The sequence below is a fragment of the Stigmatopora argus genome, chromosome 12 (assembly GCF_051989625.1).
Source record: "Stigmatopora argus isolate UIUO_Sarg chromosome 12, RoL_Sarg_1.0, whole genome shotgun sequence".
Lineage (NCBI taxonomy): Eukaryota > Metazoa > Chordata > Actinopteri > Syngnathiformes > Syngnathidae > Stigmatopora > Stigmatopora argus.
The window spans coordinates 16258340-16270707 of NC_135398.1; the positions used below are offsets into that span (position 1 = coordinate 16258340).

Consider the following 12368-nt stretch of genomic DNA (forward strand, 5'->3'; position numbering starts at 1 on the left):
ATTCCAATGAGGATGGGATGTTGAAACAAAACAGTTCTGATAACAAAGGAGGACCACCACACTACCATCGACTAAAGCCATCTGCAGCGAGTGAGCATTTTACAAAGTTAGTTTTGTAGCTTCATGCAGAAGAAGTGCACCCTAGGTCCTCCTATGTGCAGTGTTAGACTGGTATTTTATTCCTGTTAATGGGACAGTATCCCCTGGGTTAAAATGGTTTTGTCCTGTCAGTGCTAGGATTCTGTAAGTGTGTCTGAGCCGGCTGTCAATCATAATTGCTAGTGTTGATCCTTATGCGTTTAGTATCTTCTGTCAACACAATCGTGAACCACTTTTTCCACTTTCAATTTCGTGTTCAGCGGCTCGGCAGCTGAGCTAGAGGTGAGATCTTTAGCCCGACCCCAATCAGTACTTCTGGTTCGGGTCAGGTCGGGCTTCTCTCTCGCTGGAAAAAAAATGTATAGTAGAACGATGTGTGGTCTCTCTCGCTGACTTTAAAAAAAATATATATATGTTTATAAAAATGTATACTAAAACAATGTGTGGATAATAAAATAAGGAATACTAGTTGTAATATAAATAATTTGGATAAGTGGTCACATAAATAAGTACGTACTAGGTACAAAAAGTGACTAAAGTGGTTAGCAGCCTATGGAGTTTTAGTGCATGTATACAAGATTTGGATATTAGTCTTGATTAGGTCCTCCTAGGTGCAGAATTTGAGTTGAGTATGGTGATGGCTCTTGGAAAGAAACTGTCTGTTTTGGCTCTTATGGTCCTGTAGTGACTGCCAGAGGGAAGCAGGTTTAAGACATTGAATGTGGATGTTTATTTTCTTTTATGATGCTCTTTGCCTTTCCTAGACACTGGGATTTGTAGATGGTGGACAGAGAAGGTAGGGGCAGTTGATGATCTTTTGGGCTGTGTAGATCACCCTCTGCAGGTTGGTGTTTATTAGTTGCTTCTTCCCAAGCACTCAGAAAATGTGGCCTCTGCTGCACCTTCTTGATGAATGCTGTGGTGTTTGCTGCCCAAGTGAAATCAGCAGAGATATGGACCTCCCGGAATTTTAATGTTTCCACTCGCTCCACACATTCACCGTTGATTTACAGGGGGGCAGGAGCGGCCTTGTTCCGTCGGAAGTCCAGGATGAGTTCTCTGGTTTTGGAAACGTTCAGCACCAAGTTGTTGAGTGCACCACTTGTTGAGTCTGAGGACCTCTGTAGGGCGTCTCATTCCCCTCTAACCCTATCCCCACCACTATCACAATAGCTGTCAATTCATTAGTCGACTAATTACGGCAGCCTAATTAGCAGACATAACGGACCTCTGAATAAATCCGTAACTACAACATGAACAACAAAAATTAGTTTGACACCCTTGACCTAGGGCAGTGCTTCTCAAATAGTGGGGTGCAAACCAATGCCTGGGAGCATCTGACTTAGGAAAAACATACTTTTTTCACTAGAATATAGTCTAATAGCACATTGACTCAGTGCATGGCAGTGGCGCGCTTACTAAAAAAACAATATCAACATCATTGACAAACATAAGCAAAAAAAAGAATTGATGCACATTGGGTCTATTTTGTTACAGACAAAAAATGTTAAATGATTAATTTATTCTTAATTGTTTTTCAATACTCTTTCTTTTCTTTCATTTTAACGATGACAATCTTGTGCAGACGGGTACTTGCAATTGTTATAAATTATACTATTTCAGTGGCAGCAGAAACGTGCAAAACGTTTGATTCTTCCTGGGTGGGCGTGCAACAGAAAATAAATGAGAAACACTGACCTAGGGGGTCGTGATGCTTCGCAAAGGTCGAGCATATCAAGAATGTATTTTCGTCTAAGGCCATTATTTTGTAGACAGGCTTTAAAATTGTTTGTCTACCCTTTTATGGAGTTGGAATGGTTTCAATCAGTCAACAAATGTGTAAGGATGTTATGTCTTTTAAATTTGTATTTTAAAAATTATTCTCAGAAAAACTGCAAAATATGGAATCTTTGTAACGTCTTATTTTATCAACGATCATCTCTTGGACGACCATCTGTGACGCAGAAAGGCCTCGCTCCACTGAGAGCACTACCCACAGTATACACACATTGTCTGTACTTCTTCAACATTCTTTCCGATTGCCAATAGAGCTTGGTCATTGCAAACCCGGGGTCTCCGGGCCAAAACAATTCAAGCGGCGTGTACACAACAGACAGCATCCTGTGATAGAAGCAGTATCAGCAGCTGACACCTCAAAAACAGGAAACGCATTTCGGCAGGAACACAGATGGGTCAGCGTCTTTGAGGGAGGATCATCACCAGAGCTACGGTATATAAAATGTCTTGAGTCCCAACCGCACTCTGCTGAGAAAGGAGAGTTCATCATGTCATACTATGAGGTAAGTGTTCGATAGAGAAATTCAGGAAAAGGCATTCCTTAATTTTAATGTGTATTTAATCATTACTGTTGTCGTCTGCAGCATATCCTATTTGATTATGAGTACAATGACACAAGTTCTGGGTGTGGTTCTGGCGAAATTGGCATGGATTTGGAGGAGCCTTGTGAAGTGGAGCACGTGATGACGTCTGATTTTCAACAGGTCTTTTTGCCTGTAGTCTATTCTCTTATTTTCCTCCTGGGCATCACTGGAAACGGTCTAGTTGTCTTTGTGTTAGGCTGTCACCATAGGTGAGATGACTTATTATCTTTTGTTTAATGTCAAATACAGTTTGCTAACTGCTTGTTATTAGGTCCAAATCGAGCCTCACTGACCGGTACCGACTGCACCTCTCCGCTGCCGATCTCCTCTTTGTTCTGGCGCTTCCCTTCTGGGCTGTGGATGCAGCACTGGCAGACTGGAACTTTGGCGCGGCGAGCTGCGTTGGTGTGCATGTGATCTACACGGTTAACCTGTACGGCAGTGTGCTCATCTTGGCCTTCATCAGTTTGGATCGCTATTTAGCAGTGGTCCGAGCAACAGACACCAACACGGGAGGCTTGCGGCAGATGTTGGCACATAGATTGGTCTATGTTGGTGAGTCTCGCTATTCATTTGTGCGCCAGGTCCTCTATATTATCTCAGTTTTTTACCAGTATCCACTTGTGTTTTGGTCATTTCTGGTTGCAGGTGCTTGGTTGCCAGCTGGTCTATTGGCCGTTCCTGACTTGATATTTGCCCGGACACAAGAAGGAGGTGAGGGAAGCACCCTCTGCCAAAGATTTTATCCGGCGGAAAATGCTCCTCTCTGGGTGGCGGTCTTTCATCTACAGCTGGTCCTAGTGGGCCTTGTGATTCCGGGTCTGGTGCTCTTGGTGTGTTACTGCATCATCGTCTCCAGGCTGACCCAAGGCTCTCTCGGGGGACAAAGGCAGAAGCGACGAGCTGTGAGGACCACCATTGCACTGGTGCTCTGCTTTTTTGTGTGCTGGCTGCCCTACGGAGCGGGCATTTCTGTGGACGCCATGCTGCGTTTGGAGGTTCTGCCCCGCAGCTGCAACTTGGAGGCAGTCCTCGGCGTATGGCTGGCGGTGGCTGAGCCCATGGCATTTGCTCACTGTTGCTTAAACCCGTTGCTCTACGCCTTCCTGGGTGCAGGTTTCAAGAATTCCGCCCGCAGAGCCTTGACTCTGAGCCGGGCATCTAGTTTGAAGGTTTTGCCCAGAAGACGCAATGGGGCCTCAACAACCACTGAGTCAGAATCATCCAGTTTGCACTCTAGTTAGTGTTGTGTGTGTGTGTGTGTGTGTGTGTGTGTGTGTGTGTGTGTGTGTGTGTGTGTGCGTGCATGTATGTGTGTGTGTGTGTGTGTTTGTGTGTGTGTGTGTGTGTGTGTGTGTGTGTGTGTGCGTGTGTGTGTGTGCATGTGTATGCGTGCGCTTCTGTTTTTTTCGGAATTATCTAACAAAATTACACCTGGGCAGTCTGCTGGCAGGCTTTTCTGACTTCTTTTGTAAATACTCTCTTTTTGGATTCATCTACACTCTACAGTATTGCCGTGAGTTCACTGTATGATAATAGTACGTAATAAATATGACCAAAAAAAAGTGAGTCTCTTGTGTCTTATTCTTCCTGAGTGACAACTTAATTGGAGCTGAAGCAAAACAATTGACCTTTGAAATATTTTAAGATAATTTTCTGAGTATCTATACATACATGCAAATATTCTCAATCAGAACACAATGGGAGGTCGTTAGGTAAGCTGAAGGACTGCAATCGTCCCACTTTTGCGTTTCAAAACTAGTCATTAATTTGTTTGAACACATACAGTATTTATTAATCTATTCATACCAGAAATATATAATGATAAGAAGAACCATTCAATACTCAACAATTGAATGGTAGAATGTAAAACTGTGAAGCAATGTTGCCAACGATAGAAGTCATGGAAGTACATCATTAATTGAATAATGTTCAATTTTGCAGGCCTACATTTCAAATTGAGTAAGTAAATAACGTGAAATGAGATTGTCATTATTTAACTATTCATACTTTTTTATTACATTTATTTGTATGCCTGTCATGGGATTTTCTATGGTAAAATAAGTGTCCTGACTCGTTAAAAGTTAGAAAACGCTAAGTTAATGTTTGGAATCCCAAAGTTACAGCTGTGACCACCTACTATAGCACGACAGATTAATATGATAAAATACAATATAAAAACATTCAACAGTTTGTACTAGGAAATATTTGATTTTACACTGAATTTGATGGGAAGATGGTGCAGTGTATCATGTGCTTAATCTAAAAACCCTTGTATAGTATTACTTCATGATCAACCAACTGATCCCAAGAATGGATAGAATAAAATAAATGTGGAAAATATCTAGGTCGGTCTACCTGTGTGGAGTTTGTGTGTTCTCCCCAGGCCTGCGATGGTTTTCTCCGGGTAGTTTGGTTTCCTCCCACATTCCAAAAACATGGATGGTAGGCTGATTGGATACTCTAAATTGGCCCTAGTTATGAATGTCAGAGTGAATGGTTGTCTGTCTCCTCGTGCCGGGCGATCGGCTGGCCACCATTCAGGGTGTCCCCTGCCTCTGGCCCAAAGTCAGCTGGGATGGGCTCCAGCATCCCCCGCAACCCTAGTGAGGATAAAGCGGTGCAGAAAATGAAATGACAAAAAAATGAATTCAAATCTATGAATAAAACATCTTTATAAATGTCACTTGAATATGCACAAACCTGAATTAAATTTTACCTTATTTTTCACATCTGTCCACACTTATTCAAATTACTTTTCTGCTGAATTTGTCACTTGAGATAGTCAAGCAAAACATCACACTAATAAGGAATATGACCCAATCAATACCTGATTGGCCCCTAAAACTACTGTTTTCAATTGAATCCTATTCCCCCTGCTGGAATCCTTACCTGTGATTAAACCATCGATTTCAACTATGCAGAGGCAAACCGTTATATAAATGAGTTTTACTCACAATTTCAACAGTTTTGGATGTGGAGTCATTTATTTTTTTAATACTCTTTGACACGATTCTATCATTTAATTAATTTGTAAAAACTTGTGATAGTGGGACTTTAAATAGTACCTTTCAATTGTTGCTTTTGTGGCACCCGATTTTTTAAACTTTTGTTTGATTGTTCATAATGTTACACATTGAGAAGGTGCTGATCACGAATCATCCAAATCTGATATTGGCTTGTTATCTGGCAATGGATGGTGTTGGACCTTGAAGATGCAACTTTCTAGCATTTGCACATGACTGTAAAGATTACCACTTAAACGTGTAACTCAATTGCTGGCAAATATTGGCTTCATCTGGTATTCTACTTAGTGCCCGTGGGAATATATTATCACATGAGCATGCAGACACACACTTATGTCCTCCCCATTGCATCGCTTCCACTAGGAAGTGAACTAAACAGAAGCTGGAAGTTTACTGGGCCCCATTTCCTGGATCAAAGAGAAGGAGGAAGATGGCAACTGATGATGAAGTTTGGGTGAGGGCTACACTGATAAAATTAAGGATTTTCTCTCCTTTCTTCAGTAACCACTGTGTTAAACTTTGGTCTAGACTTTGTGAAAAATCTCATTTAAACCTGGGTCTCTTTCTCATACACAACCACACATCAGCTCTTTCTATTCATAGGGCATTCAAAACAGGAAAGACTTCCTGCAACTCATTTTAGGAAAAACAAGCAGCTGAAAGAGTCAAACAGGCAAGCAGCTCCGTTAAAGAATGATTCCATCACAGCAATGTGCAAGTCTACAGTAAACGCATAAACTCTGTCCCGGTTATGAATATCTCAATATTGCCTTCCTTTTGTTAGAAAAATATGTGATTATGAATATAAATGGACAAGTAAATTTCAAGATAAATATTGGATCAGCTGCCTCGTGGTGGAGAGGTTCACTAATTTGACTTCAGTGCGGGCAGGTGGGGGCTCGATTCCCGCTGGTGGCGGTGTGATTGTGAGTGTGTATGGTCGTTTGTCTTTCTGTGTGCCCTATGGTGGACTGGTGACCAGACTAGGGTTTAGTCTGCCTTTCACCTGATGTCAGATGGGTTACGCTCCAGCAACTCCCGCAACCCTTTCCAGGATGTGTGCTATGGAAGATGAATGAAAGAAAAATTTTCTGCGATCGGCTGGCCACCCATTCATGGTCTCCCCCACCTCTGGCTGCCATACTGTGTTGCAACAGAGATTGTTTGTAGTATTTATAATAATGGTCTACGAAATCATTATATATTATATTAATGAATTGCAAAACTTAACTTTGTGTAGGAAGTCTGTGATCCCAATAGCAAGCTATGTGTAGTTCATTCATTCATTTTCTTTACCGTTTCTCCTCACAAGGGTCACGGGGGTGCTGAAGTCTATCCCAGCTGACTTTGGGCTCTAGGCAAGGGACACTGAATTGGTGGCCAGCCAATCGCAGGGCACAAGGAGACGGACAACCATTCACGCTCACTCATACATAGGGGGCAATTAGAGCGTTCAACCAGCCTACATGGATGTTTTTGCAATGTGGGAGGAAACCAGAGTATTCAGAGAAAAACCACACAAGCCCGGGGAGGACATGCAAACTCCACACAGTGAGGATCGAAACCTTGACCTCAGAACTGTGAGGCCAACATGCTAGCTCATCCGCTGGGCCACCTCCATCTGTAGTTATCATGTATATTGTTTTTCTTTTTTTTTCATCATTCATTCATCTTCCATACCGCTCATCCTCGTAAGGGTTTCGGGCTGCTGGAGCCTAATCTAGCTGACTTCGAGCGAAAGGCAGACGACGCCCTAGACTGGTCGCCAGTCAGTCGTAGGGCACACAGTGATACAAACGACCATACGCACTCCCAATCATACCCCCACCTGCGGGAATTGAGCCCGTGTCTGCCCACAACGAAGTCATGAGGCGGCTTTTTGTTTCTCTTCTCAGGAATTTTGGTCCAAAGTTTGGCTTTTTATACTAAACCTGGACACCTTTTTTATCACCTATTGTAGTATATTTTTAAATGTTAAACAAAACTATTAGAATTATTCTGACGCTACAATTATTGCTACGTAAGCAGTGGGGGAGCGTGGTAGGACCCAAATGCAGGGTGCAGGTGGACACAGGGAGTGAGGTTGCACAAACATGCAAGTTCTCAAAATAACAACGACTGAACAACCAAAGAATAAAAAAAAAACTGATCGGGAAGCCCCACTCCGCCACGGCTGCCGGAGGTTATGGGTAATAGTGAGGCTCTGGTTAAAACTCCTACCTGGGCTCCCCCGCAGGCCACCACGCAGAGGTCCACGATAGATGGCCAAACGGAAACCCACGTAGGGGGCCACGGAAAAAGTGTCCCAAGAAGGCTCTGTGGGCAGATAGTCCAAGAGGGCCTGACACCAGGGCGTACTTCTTACAAACTTCATAAAGGTGAGGCGGAGGCTTCCCGCTGGATCTATAGGGGTCGGATCATTCTGGTACATATGCAGTGGGGCGAGCATGGTAGGATCCAAATGAAGGGAAGCAGGTGTGAGGGGAGTGAGGGTACACTAACATTACTTTAATGTACTGTTTTTAATGTGCGTGCGTTTGCGTGTGTGTGTGTGTGTGTGTGTGTGTGTGTGTGAAAATTAAACTGAGAAAAATATTTTTTTAAACTTCCAATATTAATATGACCTAAAACCTGTTTAACTCCATACAGAAAAGAATCTTTTCAAGAAAAAAATTAATTAGAAGGCAAAAAAAGACCTTGAACTGAACTATATTTTGAATAAATTCAAGGTGTACTGACTCCAATTTTGAAGTATGAATGTGATTGATTACTTCCAAACACATCCTCATTTGTAAAATTAACTACAGTTTTTTTGGCCTTCATAATTTTTACTTTCCCCCTCTCTGCAGCTGAGAAAGCATGTATGTATGTAAATGCATAATTGGGGCAAACAATTATTGGTTGTACTTTATTTCGCAACTTGCGCTCGATAAATTCATATTGGAACATCAGATGAAGGGTAATTTTTCAATTAATAACTATGAATTAGGAAACAAAACGTGATATATTCCCTGTGTTTTGTTGACATGCAAAATGAAAAAGCAAAGAGGGTCTTTTTTTCTGGAAAAAAAAACGAAACTTTCACTTCTTTCACTTGCTTTACTTAAATAATTATTACACATGGTCCAACACCTAAAAAATCATATACTGTATGTGTTTTTCTACTGTATTGTGTTGTTGTTATGGAACGGTCTCTTTTCCTGCCCTGTTTTTATTCTGTCTGTCATGAATGTTTTGCAAGGTCCTCCAAACTACACACCGCATCGTAAAAAAAATGTTATTGTGATTCAATACACTTTGACACCAATTTGTGTGCCTAAATTATCTTAAAGACTTGAACTATACTGCTTTAATGTAACACGTATTGCACTAGTTGCTTTGAACAATTGTATTGATCTCAGGATCCAAAGAACTCTTCACGTTGACATTCAGGCCCATACCGGATGCTTGTGTGGGCATGTAAATTGTGAGTGTGTTTTGATTCAAAGTGTTTGCAGACAGGTGGTCAGGTTCCCTCATTGTCAGAGACAGTTTGTCTTGAGTTTCCTGTTACTGAACAATTGTGGGAAAGCCAGGGGTCAAGACGAAAAGAGAAATAAAGAGGTTGAAAGAGACGAAGCTCGACCCAAAAGCTGTGCATCAACTTCCTACTAAGTTCCTAGTGGATTAATACAATGTGACAGGTGAAATCAATTGCCTCCTGACAGTGTTTATAATGACCACCGTGCACGGATGGAAACAAAAGATATGGGAACGAGGAGACGTGAATGACATAATAAAGTGTTTAAGTTTGCAGATGGTGCCGAGAAATAACCCTGCCAATACATATTAGCTTTCTTATGCAGGGTTCCGTTATTCCTCTGTGGTTTTAGTGTTTTTGTGTGGAAATGTGTAGTGAGATGAAATCAACTGTATAGGAAGTATATTACCATTATTGAGGGTATTTGAGGACAATTTCTGTTTCAAATTAGTTTGACAATTGGCTTGGAAGGTTACTTCATAAGTATTACAAAGAAGCTCTTTAATAATTATATTATTTTAATGTAGTATTGTAATAACATTAATTGTGTGCAAAGATAAATAATAATACATACACACAAACATATTATAATACATTTTAAATTGGGTGTTTTTGATGTTCAAAACACAAAATCCAGCAAGGAACTGTAACCTAGAGAATGCAACAATGCACCTGTGACATATCAGGAGTGTGCAGTATTGAAAGACAACCTTGCTTGCCGCCATGAGTGCCCGGCGTTTCCTTCGAGTCTTCATGCCTTCGTACGGGTCTATTGCTTATTTAGATTATTTTCATACAGTTATCCCTTGAATATCGCAGAAAATGTAGACCATAGCTTCGCTAATCGAGAAACCATGAAGTAGGATCACCCCTATTATTAGCACCATACTACCAGTCATACCTCAACTTACGAATGTCTCTAGGTATGACATTTTCAGGTTATGAAAGCAAATGAGTGCCTTGAGATACGAAAAAAATCAATGTTACAAAATTCCCCCCAAATTAAATGCATTTCCTGTATCCGTTATTTTATTAGATTTTGTGGCGGATGCATTGTTTCTCACTTTACCACCTCGCTACACTCTACTGCTCTCTCATTGGCTGTCTCACAACAACCACTATGCATGTTTCAAGATTCTCTTCTGTACTTTTGACTAACGTTCGTCGTCACGGAGTTCTGATTGTGTTTTTTTGTTGAGTTTTTCCAAGCGTAGATAAAGCAGCTGCATCTGTTTCAGGTTGCGAAAGCAAATGAGTGCCTCGAGATATGAAAAAGATCCATGTTACAAAATTCCCCCAAAATTAAATGCATTTGCTGTATTTGTTATTTTATTAGATTTTGTGGCGGATGCATTGTTTCTCACTTTATAACCTCGCTATACTCTACTGCTCTCTCATTGGCTGTCTCACAACAACCACTATGCATGTTTCAAGATTCTCTTCTGTACTTTTGACTACCGTTCATCGTCACGGAGTTCTGACGGTGTTTTTTGTTGCGTTTTTCCAAGCGTAGATAAAGCAGCTGCTTCTATTTCTATCACCATGCCTCCTAAGAAAATTACCTGTGCGAATGAAAAGTGGACAGTAAGGAGACAATGACGTGTTGATCGAGGTGCATAAAATCTAACTCCCAAAGGAGGATCTGAAGGAACTAGAGTTAATGCAACACTCAGCAATCCAGGAGCAATATAACAAGAAGGCAGATGAGGAGGGAGCAGCAAGCATTCTAACAGCGAAAATAAAAGAAATGCTGGAGAAATTTCAGGAACTTTCTGTCTTTATAAAAAAAAACATCCCGAAAAAGTCTTCCCGGGTCGTGCAATCGCCCATTTAGACGACGTTTGTTTGTTTCACTATAGGAACATTATTAAAAGTCATCAAAGAAAATCCTCTTTGGATAGTATTTTTTCAAAATGTCCGTCAACCAGCACTGCGTCATAAAAACAATGTAAATACTTTAAGTGCAGTACTTACAGTGAAAATAGTTCCTCTCCGCTTGATTTACCGTATTTTCTCGCATATAAGCCGCCTCCGCGTATAAGCTGTACCCTTAATATTGCGTTAAAATTGGTGGATTTTACAATTTCTCTCGAATAAGCTCCTTGATTCACAATTTTCACTTCCATATTCATGGTTTTAATAGGGAGTGCAAATGTGTTGGGGAAAATCTTAAGAAAAATTGTCGCACATGGTATTTCTAAGAAACTGCATGAATCGAAAGGATCATCTGCTGGAATGCACATGATTTGGGTCAATATCATAAGGAAGTTAATAACCGTGTCTTTGTAAATGCAAAATATCAAATTATTCAATTTGGAGAAAAAAAATCAGTCTATCTTGACGAGAACCTGATGCTTTTTAACGACAGAAACGACAATTTTCCTACCAGAAGTTTAAGATATTGTGGTGGCCATATTGCTTCTAATGTCGAAATATCTCAATTCTTTTGATGGTTCATATTACTGCACTAGTTGTCACTTTCGAACAAGAAATAAAAAGAAAAAAAATCAAAGCAGAATTTTGTTTTACAGTAATACCTTACATACGAGTGTTTCGACATAGGAGCAATTTGAGATACGAGTAAAATTCCGAGCAAATATTTACCTTGAGATACGAGACAAATTTTCAGAAAGGAGCATTTGAGACAGCCAGTTGGCCAGGCCGCGGAAAGGCTGCTTTATGATTTCACCGCACTGTCTCTCTCGCCGCATCACCCTCGTGCAAAGATCTCTACGAGCACTGAGCGGAGCGTTGCATTTTTCCGTGTTTTTTTGCATTAGTCACTGCAGAATTAAGGGAAACACAATGGATCCAAAGCAAGCCGGTGCAATGAAGGGTAGTGCGAATAAAAGGCGTATGATGACAATCGATATTAAGCACATAATAATCGAAAAACATGAGTAGTATATGCGTGACTGAGCTGGCTCATCAATACATACGGAGAAGCAGGAAGTTCGCCACGAAAGCTTCGGTGGAATACATGAACCTCTTTGCCTTAGTTATTGCACAAGAAGGTTTCAATTTAGTGTAACGTAAGATTAAAAATTTTAAAGTGTGTGTGTGTGTATAGGAATCTAAGTTCATTTAAGTTAAATTTAAAGTTTATGTTACGTTACAAGTGTATCCGTCAAGTGACTCTCTCCCCCTCTCTCCGAAGAAGAGGAAGAGCCCTGACTTCTGTCATTTTTTATTCCGTCTTTTGCTTGCAAGTTTCAGTGTGAATTTAGACATTTTTATGAACTTTTTTGTTTTTTATACTTATATAAATAACCGCAATGTACCGAAGCGGCAAAGTGGCGAAGGATGACAGTACTTTGTATTATCTTTAAAATGCTGCAAGCA

At 40.8% G+C, this 12368-nt stretch overlaps 1 protein-coding gene across 1 annotated transcript; it reads left to right on the plus strand.

Annotated features, from left to right (window-relative positions):
• Positions 1-1723: 1723 nt before the first annotated feature.
• Positions 1724-3991, plus strand: LOC144085766 (C-X-C chemokine receptor type 4-like). Its single transcript, XM_077615380.1, has 4 exons — positions 1724-2399; positions 2481-2689; positions 2752-3035; positions 3129-3991. The coding sequence occupies exons 1-4, from the start codon at positions 2385-2387 to the stop codon at positions 3722-3724; spliced, it is 1104 nt and encodes a 367-aa protein (XP_077471506.1). The 5' UTR covers positions 1724-2384; the 3' UTR covers positions 3725-3991.
• Positions 3992-12368: the final 8377 nt, after the last annotated feature.

What these genes read in the sequence shown, in the direction of transcription:
- LOC144085766 (XM_077615380.1), top strand. An exon ending in GTGTTAGGCTGTCACCATAG is followed by an intron (nt 2,690 to 2,751) that starts GTGAGATGACTT and finishes GCTTGTTATTAG; the next exon opens with GTCCAAATCGAGCCTCACTG. An exon ending in ACATAGATTGGTCTATGTTG is followed by an intron (nt 3,036 to 3,128) that starts GTGAGTCTCGCT and finishes TTCTGGTTGCAG; the next exon opens with GTGCTTGGTTGCCAGCTGGT.